Here is a 24494-nt window from a genome sequence, read left to right as displayed (position 1 = left end):
GAAATATAACTTCAGTTTCCAATATCATTGAACTGAAAACCAAATAAATAATTAAAAGTAAAAATATAACTGTCAGCAAAGACATAAATGGGTAAAGAGGTGTCGCATGGGCAAGATTGGCCTGACCTGGGTGTAATGAATGGAGCCCAAATACACCCCCCCCCCCCCACCCACCCACCCCCACCCCACCATGTAGTTACAAAGCAAGCTAAGACTAACAGGCTAACTTTGGCTCTTCTCAGCTGTTCTGTCTCCATTGCGGTGAAGATCCACCGTACTCACACGGCTACGTATGTAATGATGTAAGGATAGGGCAGCGCAGTCTTGTTTGAACCCCTGCGTGACATTGTGGGATTTGACCACATCCGGGGACAGCCGGCAGAGACTAATCCCTGGGTGGAGTGTGGGAGTTTCAGCACAAACCATTTGGCACAGCTCCATAAACTTAAAAGCATACTCGCTGTCACCTAGCGGACCTGCTGGTTTAAGACATGCCAATTTAAAATGGTTTCCGCTGAAATCCCCATCCTGCGAATAGTTTATGCTGACACTCCCACACGCCACCCGGGAATTAGTCTGTCCCCACAAACAGCATCACTTCTAAAGGAAAAATGGTGTACTGTTTTGATTTCAGCTGCAATCACCAAAGCAGTCGCAAAAAGTTCAGGTTTTTTTTTCGGTTTCCAGTGGGGAAGGGAAGACGAGGCCAATGGGAGCGGCCGCGTCAGTAAGTGTTAGCCTACACAGCTAACCAGCGTAGCTACGTTCTCACGCCTGTGCAACCGCCTCGACACGTTTGAGCTCCAGGTCATAAACAAACCACAACACATGTCCGCTTTCCAGCACATCATCACTTTTTCTTTGTGTTTTCACTTTGTTTGCCGTGTAATTTGCCCAAAACTCAGAGAAAGTGCCATATTTCTGTCCCCGGATGTTGAACAATTGCGTCATATGCGTCATATTTTGACCCTTGAGTGCCCGCCCTCAGATGAGACTGTTTTGGTTGTTCTGCTCTTTGTAAGTTTGGTTTAGCTCTTGTTGCTTGTTGTCTTATCTCATGAGTTAACAATAAATCAGTGCCGAGTCCAGCCCAGTAGTTTGTCAGGGCCACTCAGAGGTACCTACCCTGGAGCAGGGACTTAGCTCACCCCTGACAAAAATGCCCCCCCCCCAAAAAAAGAAAAACACTCTTCAGGGATGGCCCCTGCGGCGACCAAAGGTGTCAAACCATTCAAAAAGCCTTGCAAGTTTCTGTCGTGGAAACTGTCGTATATTTGCAGATGGGGTAATGGCTTTAATAACTGGTAGTTTAGGTGTGGGTATTAAAAACTATGATGATGTATTGCCTCAGTAACCACAGCACTATCAACGGAGCTAACATCGCCAAGTTAATGATGCCTGCTAATTAGCGCTAACGGTACTAACTTACAAATTAAATAATACCAAAATTTGCATTAGACATAAATACTGGAGCACCGACTTCAGAGATGGTCTTCAGAGATGGTTAGTATAATTAACACCAAACTGTACTATCTCAGATTTTTCTAATAAAATTCTTACAACAGTCGAGCATTGTCAAGCCCAAAGTAGCTAACAGACACCTGCTAGCCTAGCAGAGGCTGCTGCTAGGAGCAGTCGCCTACACGCAGCTTGCACGAGTGCGCGCGCGCACACACACACACACACACACACACACACACACACACAGACACTTGGATTTATCACACATGGCAAAAGATGAGCATCATTGCATAATATTTGTATAGAATGTGGCAAAACAATAGTTAAACCTCTATTGCATTATTTTTGTAGTCTCTAGAAGCCAAAAGTGTAAATAAAGTTAAAATTTGATTATCACCCAACCCTAGTGTTTGCATATGGAATTCAGAGTGGATCCATAGGGTACTGATGTGCCCCTAGACTTGACCTGACCTTGCTTGTGACTGGGGTTAGAGTAAAGTCAGCATTAGTTTTGTTGACATTCACAAATGCATGACAAATATTTCTCCACAGAACACATACGTACAGACATGGGTGGATACCTTCCATGTGCATGGAAAGAGGTTCTAACAAAGCATCAATGGGAGATGTTTTCAGGACCAGTCTGGAGTGAATCAACCCTCGAGGTATGAAGTCTCTTAAAACTGTGTAAAGGTTGTTCGTTTCTCAAGAACCTCAAGGTAATCTGGATCCAGATGAAGTTTTGCCTTCAGTTCCCAGTACTCACTCCTGTTGGGCTCCACATAAACAGTACTCGGTGCTGTACAGTAGAGTATTGTCTGTTGTATTGCCTCTGGGTGCACACATTGATGCCTTGCATCAAAATCTGAGGTATACTGGCCAGACGAGTGAGCCGTATGCCTGTACGGTAAACTGCTGCTGGAGTGCCTGTGCTTGTCAGGCTCAAGCGGCTCTCTGTAGTAACACTGATCTTCTCGCGGAGGCGTGGATGGCTTCTTCAGAGGCTTGGGAGTGGTAGCACTGTATTCTGAGCTTAACACATTACTGGCTGCCTCTTCATCTGAGTTGCCCGGGAATGCTCCACACAGCTCGTCAAACTCTCTGAATCCATCCGCCGATTTTCTGTTGCCTGAAGAGTCTGCATTAGTTCTGCATGGCAGTTCCATGGGAGACGGAATATACTCATACACATGTCCGGCAGCTGTTCTGACTTTAGGAATAGATCCCTTTTTGTAAAGGCCGTATTCCATATTAAGAGAGCTAATGCAAGCATTCATGGAGTTGTTCTGCTCATTTTGAGTCTTTTGGCGTCTCTTTTTCACTGCCACAAATAATCCCGCTGCCACAAATACAGACACGATGAACATGAGGAGAAGGGTAAGAATCATCACAGATAAGGGAATGGTGCTATATTGTGTGTCAGAGTCCAAAGATGTTTCTATGATGATAGTGCTACCAGGGAAAGATTCTTCCGAGGTTGGGATCACAGATGCGAGTGTATCTGAGTTATTGGGGCAGAAATTAGACGTCTTAATGTATCTCATATCCTCCCCGGCTAGCTTTTTCGGTGAGCCACATATGACATTGTTTACAACAGTGCCCGTGCTTAGCTGCTCCAGCCACATCTTCAAATCGAGTATGCTGCAAGAGCAATCCCAGGGATTTTCGAATAAATCCACTTGCACCAAGGCGGTGAGCTGATCGAGCACGCCTCTGACAGGTAGATGTCGCAGGTGGTTATTGCGAAGGTTGAGCCGGGCCAATGTCACCCCATTGAATATCCCTTCAGGTAAAGTTTTCAAGAGGTTATTGTTCAGAAAAAGAAGCTGAAGGTTCTTTACATGCTGAAAGGTGTCAGTGGCAACCTCTTTAATGACATTGTATTCTAAATATAAGAACTGTAGGCTCTCCAGTCCATAAAACACATCAGCTGTAAGACGATCAATCAGATTTCCATTTAGGTACAATCTTCTTAGGTGTGCCAAATCTCCAAACGCTCTGTCATGTATGCGAGCTATTCGATTGTTGCCAAGATGAAGCAAATCTAAGCCAGTTGCATCAATAAAATCAGATCTACGCACCACCGGGATATAGTTCCCAGTGAGGTACATCTTTTTGGGATTGTATGGTTTTGGATTTAAATCGGAGATGCGCTCAATCTTTCGTTCTTGGCAATTCACGTTCAAGCCCAGGTCTGAAATTTGAAGATTGCAAGTGCAGGCACTTGGACAATCTAAAGGCACAGGGGATTTGGTCTGATATGAAATTATTTGACTGTAATTTTGTGGTTTATTAGGTGCGATGCGAGCAGTGGGCCTTGATTTTAATTTGCCTGATTGGCCTGGTCCCTTGGTAGGTCTTGATGATGACCGCGCAATCCCAGAGGAGGTGAAGGCGGCTGGAACGAGAGCTGGCATGGTCCTATAGTATGCATCGGTGCTCAAATGCGGCAAGGGCGGCATTTCATATTCAGCGATGGCTCTCCTCGGACACAGTTCTTGTTTGGATACCTCATCAAGATCCCGCCCGTGAAGCCTGAAAGGGAACTCGCAGATGACATCGCCAACTAAAGCCGTGTACGAGATGCTCTCGAGCCATGTCTTAAGGGCAATCAGCTCGCAAGAGCAGTTCCACGGATTCTCCTCCAGTTGCAACTCCACAACGCTGCTCATGTGTTCCAGCAGACCTGAGTAAGGAAGCACTTTCAGCTGGTTTCCCCTCAAGTCCAAATGAGTCAGTGGGACATGCTGGAAAATGTTCATGGGCAGAGTTGATATTAAGTTGTCGTTTAGAATCAGGACCTCCAGATGGCGAAGCTTGCTGAAGGCATTAGGTGCCACGTGAGTGATATAATTATAATCAATCTGCAGATACTCAAGACTTTCCAGGCCAAAGAAAATTTCCTCCCTCAAGGCATCAATTTTGTTATTATTGAAATGTAATCGTTTTAATCCTTGAAGTCCATTAAAAGCTCCTGCTTCGACCTCAGCTATGTCATTATTGCCCAGATGTAATATGGTGAGGCCATTGTACTCAACAAAGTCATTGGCAGATAGCTTTTTCAGAAGATTCCCCGTGAGCAGCAGATGATACTGGGAGTAGTGTGGGGGGTTTATATCCGAGAGTCTTCCAATCCCTCTGTTCTCACAACTCACTGTGAGCAACCCCTCTCGTTCCTCGCAGGCGCACAGTCGCTGACATATGTCCCCGTAAGCGCCAAACATCTCAACAGTGCAAATCGAGGTCGCACTTAACAAAGCATATGTAATCCAAAGATGCATTTTCCTGCAGTGATGGCCACGCTCACCATCCAGCTACGGTATCCTCAGTATCATCTGCATAGAAGAAGATGCGCGTTAGAAAGAATTCCACACAGAAATGCTCAAAGCTTCTTCAAAGTTCTGGCTGCTTGTGCAGAAATGGTTGAAACAAAGCAGGGCAGAGGAGAAACTCCTTGATGCTATATTTAAAACAATAAGCAAGGTCAAAGCAAGACATGGGCACAAAATAACAGTAGAAATCCTCTCTAAAGAGCAAAGCTGCATGCACACTACTTCTTTTTTTCTTTTGTTTTTAAGGCCACATCACTTCTGTTGAGTCTCAGACATGAACGCATCCCGCGTGATATTTTTTTTATTTTTTGGTATGGATGTGACTCTTACCTCATATGCATTGATGAAGATGCGGTCACAGAGCACACGCAGTGCACCTTTTATTTCTTTCGGTCCGATCGTGCATGTTTGCCGTCACTAATGCGCCGCAGAGGATGAAAGAAACACTGATCAACCATGACTGCTAAATGCGTCTCTGTTAGCGCGCCACGCCAGCGGAGGCGCGCAACAACGCCTGGGAACAAAGTTGCTTCTCTCTCTCGCTCTCTCTCTCTGTCTCTCTTCATCTCCCTCTCGTTGTAGACGCGCACACGCACGCTGGGAGGGAGAATGTCATGTCATTTCACTGCACACACAAAATGTGTGGAGATGCATCCTTGATGCTGACCTACCTACAGAAGGATGTCCCAACCCCAAAAATATCAATAATTCATTGTGCTCGATGCCTTCATTAAACCGCTTACCATGTCATTTATCCTGAAAATAAATTCTGCACAGGAATGGCTTCAGTTTGTCGGAATCTGACAGTCTTATCGTGCTAAAGAGGAAGCACATATCTGGGTGCCAGTGATAAGCAGAAAAAAATAAAAGTGCACCTGACAGCGTTTAGCTGCCTTAGTGTCACCAGCAAGAAGTGCAGTGATTAAAAGGCTGCAAGACTGATATGAGACACTGGGTTACTTCAGTCATTATATTATTTTTTTGACACCATGGCTATTAACAAAGTAACCCTTACATTTTTTAAACACTACTGTTAATTTCACCCAATTCTTATTGTAATACTGTCCCTTACAAAGTACAAAGTCAAATTATTACTCAATTTAAAGTTATTCAAAGTCACAGTGAAAAACAGGCCTGGATTCTGAAGAACTTCTCTCTTGCAGGAGATCCATCTGTTCAGAACCCCGAACAATGGGCTAAAACTATTTTTATAAAACACAACATGGGCATGACAAAGGCGGATCTTATTTTGCAAAATCATTCTCTTATTGGTCCCCATGGGCAGTCAAGGGAGGTCCAGCCCCCTGCACATATCCCGCATGATAACGGGACATATGATTTATATTGTAACTTGAATATCTTTGTTCTAAGTGGTAAAACCGGTTCTTCCCAGTTCAACATAACAGACTAAAAATATACCAACCTAAAGATAAAACCATTTAAGTAAAGTACTTACGTAATACCAAAACAAATAGCAAAAAATACAAAATAATACAATGATATATATAAACACACAAATACGAGGTCTATTAGAAAAGTATCCGACCTTATTATTTTTTTCAAAAACCATATGGAATTGAATCACGTGTGATTACATCAGACATGCTTGAACCCTCGTGGGCATGCGAGAGTTTTTTCACGCCTGTCGGTTACGTCATTCGTGTTGTGTGGGCCACTGAAGAGGAGGTACTGCTGGCCCACCACCACAAGATGGCGCCCTGCTTGAAGTGCGGGCTTCAAGCACGAGAGGGCGTCGGAGCGACCGGGAGTGACAGCTGTCACTCATCCACTACTCATCACCACCACCATAAAGGCCGGACTGCAACTCCACCTCCCCACCGAGAAATCAGCTACCATTCAGGTAATTACTTCTCTGCTGAACCTTAACCCGCGCATCAGTCTGATCTCTTTTGCAGCCGTTTTCCTGGGATGGATACCCTGTCTGCTGAGTTGGCGTTTGGTGTGGACTGCGACGGCTTCGCCTCCCACCCCACCCAGATAAGTGGTTATCTCGGGAGTTGCACGAGTGTGTGATTGGAGGTGGAGGTTTTCCCTCCTAACTGTATACAGACTGTGGGATTACTGAGTGTGTGAACTCACACTCATCAGTACTGTCTCTGTTCTCTGCCAGCAGTACCGGTTCTGACTGCTGAAGACAGCGGCCACCTGGGGCGCAGGGCTTGGCGGCTCCGGTGTTCTTCAGCTCCATTGGTGGTGGAAGCTATGTGGGATCCGGCTCTTCTCTTGCCAGACGTCTTCTATCGTCGAGCCTGCCCACACGTCACCTTGTGTATAATTGACATTCCACCATATTGTTATTGTCTGTACTTCGTTGTGCGATTCACAACATTAAATTGTTACTTTTGGCTTATCCATTGTCCGTTCATTAACGCCCCCTGTTGTAGGTCCATGTCACGACACTTTCACAACAATTCGCCTGTGGGCAGTCTTTGAGTGAGGAGTGGCCCACCCTCTCGTCGATTTTTTTCATTGTTTAGGAATGGCTCAGAGACTGCTGTGTTGTTTGATCAAACTTTTTTCAAAACTGTAAGGCACAACTGAGTGGACACCATTCGATAAATTCAGCTGGTTTTTGGTAAAACTTTTAACGGCTGATGAGAGATTTTGGTCTGGTAGTGTCGCCGTAAGGACGGCCCACGGTGCCTGACGGCGATCTGCGCTTCGAAGCGGCAGCGTCTCGCCGTTTCAAGTTGAAAACGTCCACATTTCAGGCTCTGTTGACCCAGGAAGTCATCAGAGAACAGAGAACTTTCAGAAGAAGTCGGCATGAGGAGTTTAGTCGGACATTCCATTGTTAACGGACATTTTGTAATGAAAGAACGTGCGGGCAGAGTCGCATGTCGGGCCGGACCCGACCGCGGGGGGTCGCGGCAGGAAAAACACCTCCGTGTTGGAAACCTTAACGGGCAAGTTGGAACATGCCCAAGCTGTTAAACAATTTCTCAGTTGCTCACTTGTTGAAAGCCATCAAAAGCCGCCTGAATTTTACAAATGGTTTTCAACACGGAGGTGTTTTTCCTGTCGCGGCGCACATAGATTCGCCGAGTCGTCACGGAAACGACTCAGCGAATTTGCGCGCACGTCTTTCATTAAAAAATGTCCTTAAACAGTGGAATGTCTGCATAAAGTCCTCATGCCGGCCTCTTCTGAATCTTCTCTGTTCTCTCACCACGTCCTGGGTGAATTAAGCCTTAAATTAGGATGTTTTCAGGTCGAAACAGGCCGATGACGGCGCCTGGAAGCGCTGCGCGACGTCCCGCTCCGTGGGAAGTCCTTACACTGACAGAAACACCCCATAATTTCTCATCAGCCGTTAAACTTTTCACCGAAAACCAGCTTAATTTCTCGAATAGTGTCCACTCGGATATTCCTCACAGGTCCAGAAAAATTTTTGATAAAGCAACGCGCGCCGTCTCGAGCAGCGTGTGAAGCAAAGGAATTCAGCCGAGAGGGCGGGACCACATCTCACTCAAGGCCTGCCCACAGGGAAATGACGTCACCGACACGCGTGAAAAAACACACGCATGCGCACAAGGGTTCAAGCATGATTGGTGTAATCGCATGTCATTCAAATCCATATAGTTTTTTAAAAAAATAAAAAGGTAGGATAGTTTTCTAATAGACCTCGTATATCTAACACTACTCACATTAAATAGTCCATATGAAGTAAGTTATATGGTGTTAAAGTGATTTTGTTGGTGAGGAAAGGTTTATTGACCTTGACTTCAGGGATGATGCTGTGATCTTTGTGGAATCAATGCCCCGATTGCAGCATTTGAGAAGACGAAAGCGGAATCGGAGTGTAGGTCTTGTCTAATATTTATACACGGTATGATTTGAAGCACAAATAGTAATAGCATAAATGGAGGAATGTTCTTTTGTCCTTATAATTTTAATATAAATGCTTCTAAAGTGGGCGGCACAGTGGGTTAGTAGTTAATGGTGTTGCCTCACAGGAAGAAGGTTGTGGGATCGCTTCCCACTTGATCCTTTCTGTGTGGAGTTTTCCTGCATTCCCTGTGGGTGCTCCGGCTTCCTCCCACTTCCAAAGACATGCAGGTTACATGAATTGGTGACTAAATTGATTGTAGGTGTGAATGTGTTTAAAATGTGATGATGCTGTGCAAACTAGTGTTGCCACAGTTACTTTGAAAAGTTACTTTATTGGTTACTGTTTTAGCTACTTTATACGGTTACTTCATTAGCAGCTTTATGCAGTTATTAGCAGCTGCTGACAACTTGTAAGTAATAAGTAATGTAACTAATAAGGTGACTAGTAATCTAACATGGTTACTCTCAAGATTAAGTACATAGCAAAATCACTAATCTCAATCTTAAAAATAAGCAAGTTAGATTACTAATTACTTTATTAGTTACATTACGTATTACTTACAAGTTGTCAGCAGCTGCTAATAAAGTAACTGCATAAAGCTGCTAATGAAGTAACTGTATAAAGTAGCTAAAAAAGTAACTAATAAAGTCACTTTTCAAAGTAACTGTGGCAACACTGGTTTTCACAGTATCATCACATTTTAAACACACAAGTTAGATTACTAGTTACTTTATTAGTTACATTCAGTAGCTGCCAACAAGTTGTCCACAGCCGCTAATGAAGTAACAGTATGAAGTAGCTAAAAAAGTAACTAATGAAGTCACTTTTCAAAGTAATTGGCAACACTGGTTTTCACAGCATCATCATGTTTTAAACACATTTTAAACACACAAGTTAGATTACTAGTTACTTTATTAGTTACATTCAGTAGCTGCCAACAAGTTGTCCACAGCCGCTAATGAAGTAACAGTATGAAGTAGCTAAAAAAGTAACTAATGAAGTCACTTTTCAAAGTAATTGGCAACACTGGTTTTCACAGCATCATCATGTTTTAAACACATTTTAAACACACAAGTTAGATTACTAGTTACTTTATTAGCTACATTCAGTCGCTGCCAACAAGTTGTTCGCAGCCACTAATGAAGTAACTGTATAAAGTAGTTAAAAAAGTAACTAATAAAGTCACTTTTCAAAGTAACTGTGGCAACACTGGTTTTCACAGTATCATCACATTTTAAACACACAAGTTAGATTACTAGTTACTTTATTAGTTACATTCAGTAGCTGCCAACAAGTTGTCCACAGCCGCTAATGAAGTAACAGTATGAAGTAGCTAAAAAAGTAACTAATGAAGTCACTTTTCAAAGTAATTGGCAACACTGGTTTTCACAGCATCATCATGTTTTAAACACATTTTAAACACACAAGTTAGATTACTAGTTACTTTATTAGCTACATTCAGTCGCTGCCAACAAGTTGTTCGCAGCCACTAATGAAGTAACTGTATAAAGTAGTTAAAAAAGTAACAAATAAAGAAAGTTTTCAAAGTAACTGCGGCAGCACTGGTTTTCACAGCATCATCACGTTTTAAACACATTTTAAACACACAAGTTAGATTAATAGTTACTTTATTAGTTACATTCAGTAGCTGCCAATAAGTTGTCCACAGTCGCTAATGAAGTAACTGTATAAAGTAGTTAAAAAGTAACAAATAAAGAAAGTTTTCAAAGTAACTGCGGCAGCACTGGTTTTCACAGCATCATCACGTTTTAAACACACGTTAGATTACTAATTGCTTTATTAGTTACATTCAGTAACAAGTTGTCCACAGCTGCTAATGAAGTAACTGTAAAATGTAATCATCTTATATTATTATTTGCATTCAGAGTTATTTCTGGTCATTTTCCTTCATGACATTTAGTGTCATGATGTTCATGTTGATGTATCATGATGTTTATTAATTTTTCGAGTTTCATGGTTTGCGTGTCCGAACACTTCTGGGTTTAATTGATCAGCATCCTTTATAATCACTGTTAGAATGTCTTCTAGTTGCTAGATTGTAGTGGGCTCCACCCTACTTGCCTACTACCTTTCTGCCTGCTGCTGTTAGGTGTGGTAGGTGCTACTACGGACAATCACATCTGTTCAGAACGCCCCCGAATATGGCCTGTGCAGAACTGCCTTAATAATCATGTCATCTCCAGAGTGTGTGCACTCAGTGTGTCGTAGCATCGCACAGCACTGTATATGTGCTGATGAGTGCATCTGTGCCAGTAAAGTGCTTAGACATGTAAAATAATAACACTCTTGCAGTGCTGAGATATTTGGCTGTTTTGTTAATTCAAATCAAATACTAAACTATGAGTCATGCCCACTATGACTCACCAGCTGTTACGTAGTGTGTTTTCACACCCAGCAAAAATTACACCTTAATTTGAGTGTATTATTTCTTGCTCTCATAATTATTCATAGATGTAACATCTGTACAGCACACGTGTTGCCTCGGGGATAGAGCTTCCTTGATTTTAATGCAGACAGAGAGAGAGAGGAAAAAAGAAAGGTAAAGACAGAGACTTGATATGACCTTTTCGGCGTGACACAGTGTCACTCATGCTGTAACGTCAGCTATCGCTGCACGTTGTAGTGGCTTCATGAAGATGTAGCCATCATCACTCTCTGTCTGGCTCTTGCTCACATAAGGGAGGGGGTGCAGGGATGGCAGACACATCAGGGACACTGCCTGTGACACATATTACAGAGTACGAAGGCTGCGTTCAGCCGGTGTGCATTACATTTGTACTTTGCTCTGCCTTCAGAGATTTACACTGTGTATTGGGCGAGGCCCCGAGCAATAGCCAAAACCCATCATTACAACACTATTTCTGCATAAATTAGCATGAATGTTGGCTGCAACATGATAACTAAATGATACAGCTGGATTATAGTGTTGCACATTGCAAACAGAAAAAAAGAAACATGCATGTGTCTCATGCTGCAGTATAATAATTCATATTTATCCAGTCAGAAAATGGGAGGAACATGAGACATGCATGATATAAGCCTCATGCAATATTTCTCCAACTTTTCCACCACAGTGATCGCAATTGTTTGCAACTGGGAGCAGAAGACGGCACTTTGCAGACGCACTGAGGAATCAGCGTAACAAATGCAGGGATGGAAAATGATGATGACTCACAATTATGTGCTCCAAGGTCACAAATGCGCAAATGGGGTTGGAGCGGCGCCACAGTGGATGATGGGTAGTCCTTCTGATGTACGTTCTTTGCAGATGGTACGTCGCACTTTGTCATCTATGTCCAGCTGCAGCGCATGAGAATGCTCAGCATCCCAATGAACTCATTGTCTGGCAGGAGCATTAGTGTCAGGAAAAATATCACTCTCATGAAGTCACGGAGTCTTTGTCGCAGCAGGAGTGATGGTAGACTCCAAACAATTAATACTGTGCTCCGTTTTTAAAGATTATTATGTCAGTAATTCATACAGTAGGTGTCGTATGGGGCCAAAAAATTGACTGTAGGCTTTTTAGTCCTTTTATGGTTTGCACAAACTGTGTGATATGAAGTGATGTAATGCAAAAACAATATATAAACCAGTATAATAAATCACCATTTCTGCACCTTTGTGCACTCGTGTTACTCATTTATAAAAATATTTGGAGTTGGCTTATCTCTGGATCTGACATAGGCGTAGTTAGAGGGAGTAATTTCACCTTGAAATCCATTTGAAATATACACATAGCCCTGGCAGAAATGATGCCTTTTGACACTGTAAATCAGTTGTAAACCACTGTAAAAATGTCGCAACTGACGTTACTTCCAAATGGATGTGGCAAATCTCAGCTGCTTCTCCGTAAGTTCCCAAAGTTAATTTGACACAGTCATTCCTACAGAATTTCACTACCAGCTGTCGGACATGGAGGGAGTTTGCCTGGAAAAATCTGACAAGGTTCTTTATTACACCCAAGTTAAAATGTAAACAGTTACGGATGCATCAGAAATGCTGGAGAGAATGTGGGATGATAGATGTTGACCATTCCCATATCTTCTGGAAATGCCCAAAGATTTTTGGAAAACTACTTGTAATGTCCTGTATCAAGTTTTGGGATTTGCAATTCAATTGAAACCAGAATTCCTTTATCTAAATAATTTTCGAGATGGCATTATTTATAAATGTGATGAATATTTGGTAAAGAGGAGGAGCTAATAGGAGCAAAAAAAAAAAAAAAAAAGCATAACAAGGAAGTGGGGAAAGATGGATGTGCCATCAAAGGACCAATGGATAACGACGATAAGAGGACATATTCTTAATGGAAAAACTAACACATACACTGAGACTAGGGGAAACACAAATGGACAAAAACATGGACATTGTTTAAGCAAAATAATTAATAATGTGACACCCAGATATATTTATGTTGATGTTGTGTTAATTGTGTTAGAAAGTTTAATAAAATATAAGTTAAAAAAGTAATTCCAACAGAACTCAAGGTTCCGCTGATGACGAGACCTTCTGTGGAAGTCAATTGGCTGTTGTCTTAGTTCAGTTGTTAGCATCCAAGGCTTACAACCATACAGTAAGACTGGACGCACCAGCACCCTAAAGACGTCAACCTTTCTACTCCTGCAAAGATATTGGCATCTCCAATCACTTCTGTCCAGGTACCTCTCTACTCCATAAGCTCTTCCCAGGCATCTCCTGAACATCACATCAGACACTTTGACTCCTCACTCAGTGTTTTTCAGACACCAGGGTATCCCTTGGTTGCACAAAATCCTAGTCTGCTGGACTGTACAACCATCCGTGACACCAACCTGGTCTCACGGCAAGTCGTGATTCAGCAGCACGAAATATACATTAATCTATTGGTTCTGTTGTGTGGGCCGCTGAAGAGGAGGTACTGCTGGCCCACCACCACCAGAGGGCGCCCTGCTTGGAGTGCGGGCTCCAAGCACGAGAGGGCGCCAGACCCAGAAGAAGTGACAGCTGTCACTCATCCTCTGCACCAGCTGTCACTCGTTCATCATCACCACCATAAAAGCCGGACTGCAACTCCATCTCCCCGCCGAGAAATCGACTACCATTACCAAGGTAATTTCTCTGCTGACTAACACTGTGTGTGTAATAACTTGAACTTCTATTGCAGCCGTTTTCCTGGAGTGTTGCCTTATCTAGAGGATTGGCGTTTGGTGTGACAGCGACGGCTTCGCCTCACACCCCATCTCAGATAAGTGGTTGACCAGGAACTGCACGAGTGTGTGTGATTTGGAGGTGGAGGTGCTCCCTCCTAACTGTGTTCGGACTGAGAATTACTGAGTGTGCGGACTCACACTCACTCATCATATTTCTGCTTTCTGCCAGCAGTACCAGGGTCGACAGCCGAAGACAGAGGCCACCTGGGGATTCGGGACTTGGCGGCTCCGGTGTTCTTCAGACCGTTGGTGGTGGAAGCCATGTGGGACGCGGCTTCTCTCTCGTCGGGGGTCTCCTATCTTCGAGCCTGCCCACACGTCACCTGGAGTTACATTAACTGTGCAAATTACTGTACGTTTCGTTGTGTATTATCACAACATTAAATTGTTACCTTTTGGCTTATTCATTGTCCGTTCATTTGCGCCCCCTGTTGTGGGTCCGTGCTACGACACCTTCCCAACAGGTTTGTGATATTGTGACGAAAAACGCCTAATTTTTGTCACGGTAGCACAAATTCATTCTAATTCATTCCATGACGGCTGTACGAAATTAAAAGTGAAGTGATGGGGTCGGGGTGGTTATGGTTAGGGTGGGGGGAAGGAATAAGATTAGGTTATGGTTAAGGTTAGGGTTGGGAGTAGGGCTAGTAATAGTGAGTTAAAAAAAGGCATGTCACGAGAATTTGACTCATTTCGTCACGGGAGCATGAAAAAAACAAACAAAATATGAGACTGGGCTGGTGACACCCAGTCCGTGACAGCACTGAACAGGATAAGAACCAGAACACATCCTTGATGAACACCAGAATTTACGGGGAAGACATCAGACTCTTCACTCATTTCTTACACCATTCACAGTACCTGTGTGTAGACCGGTTATGAAGTCCAACTATTTATTGGGATCCCCACAATTTAAGAGTTCAAAACATTTTAAAATGCTTAAATCAGTGGATGAAACTGTACTTTATGAAATAATTTACTTTTAAAAGAATTTGTTTCAAAATACAATGAAAAGTTTCCTTCAGAAGATTATGATTTCACAAGGCAAAAAATGACAACATAAATAATTGCTTTAGAAAATGGTTCACATTCTTTCAACAGCTATTATTTTAATTAAAGAATTGCTCCATTAAATGATTCAGTGCTTCAAAATGCAGTACCAATGAAAGAATCACAATTTTTAAACACTAAAAGATATTTGTGGTTTAAGAAACCCTGAAAACACAGTGAAAAGTAAAAACTTAAAAAAAAAATGATTTGTTGTTTGAAACATTTGAAACTAACTGAGCTGAATGTTTCAAAATTTAATTCCATTTGGAAAAGACTGAACTCGTAAATGAAGTAATTACTTTAGAAAAATTCACAATTTGAAAATGTTCTAAACACTAACTGAAATGCATGCTTCAGAAAATATTTGTCTTGAAATCCTCAAACCAATAAATTAAACAATGCTTCAGAAAATTTCTGAAATACCTTCAACAATAAACAAGATTTAATTATTGCTGGCATGCTTGAAACACACCAATGGGGACACGTAGTGGGCAGTGGGGCACCTCCTGCCATAATAAACTGCTGGCTACGCCCCTGGGTGCTGATACTACAGTGAGATGGCAGCTGAGTCTAACAAGACTTTGAAACTTCCAAACTTTTGAGGCTGCATCTACCTCGGATGGTGCAGTGTTTTTCATGGATCACCTCTGAACTTTTGTGGAGGGTTCAGAAAAATCTGAAGAGAAAGATCACTGAGGGCACTGTTACATTCTTGTGTTCAGACTGTAACAGAATAATGAGTGAAACATGAAAAACACATCTGGACACAAGGCATCAGAAATTCAGAAACACATCCTTTTGATGGTTTGTGAGGAGGTGAAGATGGATATGATGGCCACTGGGAGGAGTTCTTAAGTCTGTCTCTTGGTTTGCTCCTGTAGTGACAGGAACAAACCCTGACCATTTTAGAATATTGATGCTGCCATCTTCATCCATCCCGGTGTGGCAGACCGAATGGTCCGCCCTGCCTACGCTGCGCACGTGTCATTTTGGACCACAGCAGCACGTCTGAGACACTCTCTTCACTCAAAGCGATCAAACGGATTAATGGGATTATTAACCATCAGATCAAAAGGTAAAACCTCTTAAATCATTTGTTTTAAGCAGAAACGAGCCCGTTTTAAGCAGAAACAAGGCGGTATTCCGTGACACTTTGAAATGACGGGCGCACAGTGAACGCAACAGCTAGCAGCTTGTATAACTGATCTCTTCCGCCACCTTTTCTGATGACAATGCTGAATTTATGTGGAAATGATTGTTGTACAAATGTTTCAGATATCTGTCGCTGAGAGAGATGATGACTGGAGTGCAGTTTGAAGCAGAAGCAAGGTGATAATCAGTGATCCGCTGCTGATGATACATGCGCAGTGTAGGGAGGGCGGACCAATTTTTAAGGGGGACCGTTCGGTCTGCGAAACCGGTCTAATTTATTCCGTTAATGAATTTGTATTTATTTACTTTATTGATATGTTTATGTTGTTTGTAACATTGCATTAATTCTCCCGTCAATGCTGCAGCTTATACATGTTTCAAACCTAGCAGTAACAACAGACTGCTCTTCATCGTCCAACCCTTGAACCAGAACCTTCCCTGACCTTTTTTCACTGACCCTCCACTCTGTGATATGTCCACCCATCCTTCTGTTCTCTCATAATTATCCAGTTATGGTGCTGGGATCTATTCCAATATAAGCTGAGTGCAACACTGACACCCGCACATAGTCTCACACTTATGGTCAATTTAGAGGCACCAGTTAGATTCATTTGCATGTGTTTAGATTGTGGGAGGAAAATGGAATATGTGAAGAATGCCCATGCAGAACTCCTTATATAGTGTGGCCATAATGATGTCAAAGATATATAGCAGGGGGCATAAATTCCACACCAAAGTGTGGGTGGTCAAGAGATTAGTGCACTTGTTTTTAGAGCAGACTGCCTCTGCCATGTAACATGGAGTTGCATCAGGACGGGTATCTGGGTACTAAATCAACATGCAAATCTATCACAGATCTGCTGTGGCGACCCCAAGTGTGTGTGTGTGTGTGTGTGTGTGTGTGTGTGTGTGTGTGTGTCTGTTGGGGGAGGCAGTGAGGGGAGGCTCCTCACCATACTGTATTAAATTATTACAGTAAAATACATTAAAATTAAAATGGAATAGATAATAAATAAAATTAAACTACTTTTGATGTGATCGTTCTTTCAGCTTCTCCCTTTTTGCTGAGGATTGCCAAGGTCAATCTGAAATGGAACTGCATGTTGATTTGGCTAGTTTGGGTATGCTCCCTGATGCAACTCCATATGACATGGAGAATGGGCAGGGTAGTCTTGAAAGGGAACCTTCTGTTTTGGTAGCAGGTGCACAAACTTTCTTCCACACCACCATTGCTTTGATGTAATCCTCATCAACTTTTAAGTTTTATTTATTTTTTTTTTTCAAAGTAATAACTTATTTTTGCTGGACCAGCTGGATGATGAGAATGTGGAGAGAGTAAATCAGGAAGTACAAGGGATAAGCAAGGGTGAAGTGAGGGCAGGTATGAAGAAGATGAAGAGTGGAAAGGCAGTTGGTCCATATGTCATTCCAGTGGAGGCATGGAAATGTCTTGGAGAGGTGGCAGTTGACTTTCTAACCAGATTGCTTAATAAAATCTTGGAAAGTGAGAGGATGCTTGAGGAGTGGAGACGCATGTGCTGGTTCCTATTTTTTAGAACAAGGGTGATGTACAGAGCTGCAGTATCTGCAGAGGCATAAAGTTGATCAGCCACAGCATGAAGTTATGAGAAAGAGTAGTACCTTCTGTTTTGGTAGTATGTGCACAAACCATTCCTCAAGCACACCACCATTGTTTTGATGTAATCCTCATCAACTTTTCCATTTTTTTTTTCCAAAGTAATTCATTAACTTTTTAATTAATTTTTGCTGGACCAGCTGGATGAGGGCAGGATAATGTGGAGAGAGTAAATCAGGAAGTACAAGGGATAAGCAAGGATGAGCTGAGGGTAGCTATGAAGAGGAAGAAGAGTGGAAAGGCAGTTGGTCCAGATGACATTCTAGTGGAGGCATGGAAATGTCTTGGAGAGTGGCAGTTGACTTTCTAACCAGATTGCATAATAAAGTCGTGGTAAGTGAGAGGATGCCTGAGGAGTGGAGATGAAGTGTGCTGGTTCCTATTTTCATTTACAAGGGTGATGTGCAGAGATGCAGTAACTGCAGAGGCATAAAGTTTATCAGCCACAGCATGAAGTTATGGGAAAGAGTAGCAGAAGCTAGGTTTAGAAAACAGGTGAAGATCTGTGAGCAGTATTATGGTTTCATGCTTAGAATGAGCACTACAGATGCAGTGTTTGCTTTGAGAATACTGATGGAGAAGTACAGAGAAGGCCAGAAGGAGTTACATTGTGTGTTTGTGTATTTAGAGAAAGCTTATGACAGGGTGCCAAGAGAAGAGTTGTGTTATTGTATGAGGAAGTCTGGAGTGGCAGAGAAGTTCATTAGGGTAGTGCAGGGCATGTGCAAGGATAGTGTGACAGCGGTGAGATGTGCAGTAGGAATGACAGACTCATTCAAGGTGGACGTGGGATTACACTAAGGATCAACTCTGAGACCTTTCTTGTTTGCAGTGGTGAAGGACAGGTTGACTGATGAGATCAGACAGGAGTCTCCATGGACTATGATGTTTGGAGATGACATTGTGATCTGTAGTGAGAGTAGAGAGCAGGTAGAGTCTAGAAACTGGAGAAATTGTGCACAGTGCAAATTTGGCATTTTCTATCACCACTCTTAGTTTCATAGTGGATTAGAGCGGAGAAGGATTTTCTTTCACAAAAACAGATCAAATCTAGGTTTGTATCTCAGATGTACCTTCTGGCAATTTGTAGCTAAACTTTCAGGTCTTCTTTTTAAGAAAATCCTCCTCTGTTTCACTTCATCATGAAGCTGTATAACTGGTGATAGAAAATGCCAAATTTGCACTGTGGACAATTTCTTCAATCACAGCCACATAAGCCTGTAACTTCTTCTGGGTTGTCACAGGCACTCAGTTTTTGAGAACTGTCTACATCATGCAAATTTACCCAGAGTGCCATACTCTTTGTATTTCTTCGTAATTGATGTAAATAAAGTCCAAGACATGTTCAGTGGCAGTTTTACCATCAGAGAGCCTTGTCCACAACTACCGCAAAAGTCTCCAAGCTGTTATTGATGTTAAAGGGGGAATACACTGTATTAAGAAGGGGGGTATGTAAACTTTTGATCAGGGTCATTTGGGTAGTTTCTGTTGGCAATATGATTTAAAAAGACTAAACACAGTTGTTTGATAATAAATGGCTTCACCCAACCACTAACCATGAGTGGAAAAAAACATTTTTGTGTTGTAATTCATATTTTCTGAAAAATGGCGAAAAAAACAAAAAAAACAAAAATTCTGCCAGCATATATAAACATATGTATTTGTTATATTCAAAAACATCTTGTAACATCATTAAATACACATTATTCATTGCTTGTTTTGTGCTCTTTCTTGTTAAGTTATTTATTCTGGTATTACTATGTTTGTTTCTATTTATTTAAAGTGAACACTTTCGTTGGTATGACTTGTAACTGTAAATGAAGAGCATTTTCTGATACCTGCTTTGGCACCACCTGTAGGACAAATTTAAGAAATACAACAGATATTAAGATTTCAAGTGATGAGAGTAATTTAGGTAATTTTATGGCCAATTTCATTCTATTACAGTGCAATTCTGTAAAATAGAATTAATCAGACTTTAATAGTATACATTTCCTTGTTGTGGGATACAGATTAAGTGAAGGTTATGAAAAGTAATTATTATGATGTGGGACAAGTTTGTTCTCTTTTTGTTATTTTAAATATACATGCAGGTGTGATGAATTGGAAACTTTATAATTGTCCAGGTCTCCCTTGCAAAAGAGATCTCGATCTTAATGGGTTAACCTGGTTAAATAAACGTTAAATAAAAAAATAAAATAGCCCTGGAGGAGGATTTTTCATGATACAACAAATCACCTTTTTGTTATTGTTTCCAGGAATTTCATTTTGATCGCCTTGTGTAGCTGCTTCAGTAAGTTGGCACAGCACTAATAATGGTTTGGATCGCTGGAATTTATCCCACACATTCTGCTATACATCCAAAAAAAAAAAAAAAAAGCCAATTTCATCACTTTCTCAACAGATGAAACAATCCTGGGCTTCTTCAGCGGGAGTGAGAAAGCCATTGATTGTTTCATTATTTCTGTCTCAAAGGGAGGAACCCAACACTCTGGTTAAGAAAGCATTTGATGAAATCAGCGGGATATGCCTGAAAATGCTCCAGACTCTCCTTTCACTCAGTCAGTTTGACGCATTTCTCATCAGGAGTCAGATGGCTCACTCATCGAGAAGAAACCTTTATTGTTCTCCTCCACCACCGCGTGGGGCACATAATGAGAGCTGTCCTGGGTGCAGATAGTTGAACACCCACTAATTCTTGGGTCATCTTCAAAGTTTTCTCTCTCTATCTTGAACTGAACTGTTCACCTTTCAAGAGAAAGCACATAATCTCCCAAAATACCAACAATACTGGCATGGGCTTGCGTGAAAATTAACCTTTTAAAATTCAGGCATTTGATGACAGCATGATACTCCCTTTTGTCTTCTTGAACATTTGCTCCTTCCAACTTGCGAAGTCTTGTGTCAAAGGCCAAAAATGTTGAGAATCCGAAAATCAGTTGGTCTTCTGAAGAGCTGGAATGCATGCCAAGATTTATTCTTCTGGCATCGTGCCTTCTTTTCACCCAAGCTTCACATTATTGTTATTTTGACATGTTTCTCTGTTTTTTTTTATATGCTCTTCCTTGAAATTAGCATTATCTAGCTCAGGTTCACTGAAATTTCGCCTCATATGCACGGAAGTTAATAAATTAAGAAATGGGCTGCATTTATATAGCGCTTTTCTATCTGCATCAGGCGCTCAAAGCGCTTTACAATAATGCCTCACATTCACCCCGATGTCAGGCTGCTGCCATGCAAGGCGCCCACTACACATCCGGAGCAACTAGGGGATTAAGGACCTTGCCCAATAGTGCAGCAAATAACTGAAATAATACTTGACATGGTGATACAAGCACCAAATCCAGCACAAATTCTCCTTAGACATTACTCTTTTGAAAAAACCGATGGGCCACTTGAATTTTAAATAGGCGGCCACGTAGAGGTCAATTGAAGAATTACACCGGGGTTAAAATATAAAAATGCTCCAATCATATTGAAAACTATACCACATTATTTGTGTGATCATAAAGATTCCAAAAAAGGTATAGTTTGGACTGTCTGTGACTGAATCTTAGTTATGGGGTAAAAACCTTAAGAATGGTGACAAAGGTCAATTTCAGTTTGTACAGGGGTCAAAGGTTAAAGTTGCTCCAATTTTAGTAAAAAAAATGTGCGAATTGTTGATTGAGCTACTTTGATTACTAAATGGAGTAGTTTTGACTGTGTTGAATGTTTGTTCTCTAAAGTAAAGGTCAAATAATGTTGACGTCCATTGAATTCTATGACATGTGGCATATGTTACCCCGTAACGTGATAAATGAGCATGATACATGGTGCAAACTATTCCTTTTTGCAACCCTATTAACTCAACCAATAATTTGCATCACCTTTGAACAAAACTGGAGCAACTCTAACTTTTGACCCCTGTACAAACTGAAACTGAACTTTGCCACCATTCTTGTTGTTTTTACCCCATAACTCTATAGAATTCAGTCATAAATAGTCCAAACTACACCTTTATGGAATCTTTACAATCAGACAAATAATGTGGTATAATTTTCAATATGACTGGAGCATTTTTATATTTTGACCCTTATGTAATTCTTCAATTGACCCCTATGTGGCTGCCTATTGAAAATTCAAGTGGCCCATCAGTTTTTTTCAAAAGAGTAATATCTAAGGTGTACTTTTGACAAATTTGGTGCTTGTATCACCATTTGAAGGATTCCTCTGTAAATATTCTTTTATCTGCTGCACTAAAGGGCCATTAGTCATTTTCCAGTCAGGCTGGGATTTGAACTGAGGATCCTCTGGTCTCAAGCCCAACGCTTAACCACTAGACCATCACCTCCCCTAATAAATTAGGAAACAAAAGAAACTCTATAACTGTGAATATTTTTGGATAATAATACTTCAAGTGTGACCTGAAAAGCAGAAATTAGTAAGTAGGGTATGCTTGGATTAATGGATTTATTGAGTAAGTGAGTGAGTGAGTTTGTAAGTACTCAACATTTCTGTAATTAACTTCATAAACGGTACCGCATTTTCTGCTGTGAAATTTTTGGTTCCAGTCGATACAGACGAGGACCGGTGAACCTCCTATTTTGGGCAGTTTTGGCATTTTCATCTTTTAACATAATTGCAGTTACTCTTATATGTTTGGGTTTAACCCTCAAGCAACTGAGTGGGGTCATTTATGACCCCGGGCATATTTTCTAATTTTAATCAGAAAAAGGTCTCCTACCATGAATTTTTCAATCTATTTGTCCTGCATTTATTCATAGAATTTTGCAAGGATCGGCCGATTCGTGTGGCAAGTAACATCCAAACTTGTGCAAGGTCACTTATGACTCCGGGAAGAGCTATGAGATTTTTGACATTATAGCTTCAGATGGTATTGTGATGTGCCAACTCTAATCATTATATTTTACTGCTTTGCAGGGAAGCACAGCCAACAGACCTAAAATAACAAGATTTATAGCTGCAAAAGCACTGAGACTGAATCTTGATGCCTAGAGTGAGGATGAAAAGAATGATGGACAAATATATTAGAGTGAAATGAACATGAAGAACCCTAAAACAATCATTTATATAGAAGCATTCCAATATAAAGTCAATGGGGTCATAAATAACCCCACTTGGACATATTAGTTGCTAAAATATCTTGGTCGCTTGAGGGCAAAAGATTGTTCAGGCATGCTCATAATAATAATAATAATAATAAGAAGAAGAAGAAGAAGAAGAAGAAGACTTAGCACTTTAGGAACAATAATCAAACAAAATCATGCATCCATGAAATAGAGTTAAAACTTAAAAATATTTGTCAGCCTGCTGGTTGACAAATATGTGGGATATGTGTGAATTTTATATGTACAAGTTTGTATTGTATATGTACAAATTTCTATGCATTACTTTTTGTAAGTTTTATCATGAATTTGAGGATGACCTGAGAGAGAACGGCGTTATTGTTGCTAATTGCAGGGTCCTGATGGACACAAAAGCCACTGTTTTCTTTAAAATACACCTTGCAGTATGTGGGACCCAGGGTAGTGCCATGCCGGTTAACCCATCAACTTAAGCAGCCCTGCACAACCTCTGGGGACACTGATGTGTTGGAAGACACAGAGAGAGACAGCCCCCCCCCCCCCCCCCCCCAATAAATCGACACAGGACATAACTACTGGGAAGCAAACATAGGTACGCTCATGAGATACCACCCCTGACACTGTCCAAGCTCATAATTGGTCTTACATGCTCCAAAAAGAATCCAGGTTTGCGGACTTTCCGAGCTGTCAGCAAGTCATTCCCTACAGTCACTGGAATTTTCCCCAGAGTGAGTCTAAAGACAGGGTTTTGCTATTTTCAGACACACCTTGCAGTGCAGTGGGACCCAGGGTAGTACCAACCCAACTCACCCACAAACTTCAGCAGCGCTGCACCAACTTTGTGGACCCTGGTGTGTTAACAAGGATGCAAGAACATAGGGCACCTCCACGAAGTCGACAAGGGGCATAGCTACTGGGAACTATTGAGTAGAATTGTCTTGTTTTTTGCAACTTACTTCAGTGTGATGTCAAACCAAAGCAAGTTTATAAAAGCTCACAAAAAAAGATATTTTAGATTTTCCTTAAATACACTGAAAAAAAGGAAACATAACTTAAATATGTACATTGGTTGTACATGTCTAGAATGTGTCCAAATAACATAATTTCCTTATTTTTCTCAATTGGAACAACAGATTTTTTTTGGATACATTCTGTTCATGTGCAACCAATATACATATTTAAATCATGTAAATCTAACAGGCTTTTTTTCAGTGTTGTATTTGAGCATGAACCAGATTTTGACAGTTTATCTCATCCTACTTTATTTTTTTCTTGTTTTTCTTTACTAGAATTGTGCATTAATTCAACTTAACCCTTCAGAAAATATCAAATATATGGCATGCAATTCTACTTTGTGCCTCCAGGTGTCACTGCCGACTTAGAAAATAAACCTGTCAGCACAGCTTCAATATTCCTTGTAATATTTTCTATCATTCACTGTCGTATGGGTGCATTTAATTTTTGACTGCTGTAAGCCACACATTCACATAGCATTAATTTGGATGGAATTAAAACAAGTGTTTGCAAATTATGTTACTGCTAATTAATTCTAATAACCAAAATATAGCTCATGTAACTGTCACCATGAACAAACACCATCAAGTATCACATCATCACATGAGCAATTCTAGGCTTTAGGCTCTGATTTTTGGCTGGTTGTTGGATCTTTTGAAGGAAAAAAAAAGAATATGACAGATTTTAAATTAGTATGAA

The 24494-nt window shown here is 41.2% G+C and overlaps 1 protein-coding gene across 1 annotated transcript; it reads right to left on the bottom strand.

Moving 5' to 3' along the window:
* Positions 1-1901: 1901 nt before the first annotated feature.
* slitrk5b (SLIT and NTRK-like family, member 5b) lies at positions 1902-5365 on the bottom strand. The gene is made up of 2 exons (XM_034186581.1): positions 5124-5365; positions 1902-4796 (listed from the first exon to the last, which is right to left on the bottom strand). The coding sequence occupies exon 2, from the start codon at positions 4740-4742 to the stop codon at positions 2139-2141; it is 2604 nt and encodes an 867-aa protein (XP_034042472.1). The 5' UTR covers positions 4743-4796; positions 5124-5365; the 3' UTR covers positions 1902-2138.
* Between the last annotated feature and the right edge of the window lie 19129 nt (positions 5366-24494).

Source organism: Thalassophryne amazonica, chromosome 14 (assembly GCF_902500255.1).
Source record: "Thalassophryne amazonica chromosome 14, fThaAma1.1, whole genome shotgun sequence".
In the NCBI taxonomy this organism is placed as follows: domain Eukaryota; kingdom Metazoa; phylum Chordata; class Actinopteri; order Batrachoidiformes; family Batrachoididae; genus Thalassophryne; species Thalassophryne amazonica.
The sequence above is the reverse complement of the archived record's forward strand: the minus strand, read 5'-3'. Positions and strand labels throughout refer to the sequence as shown.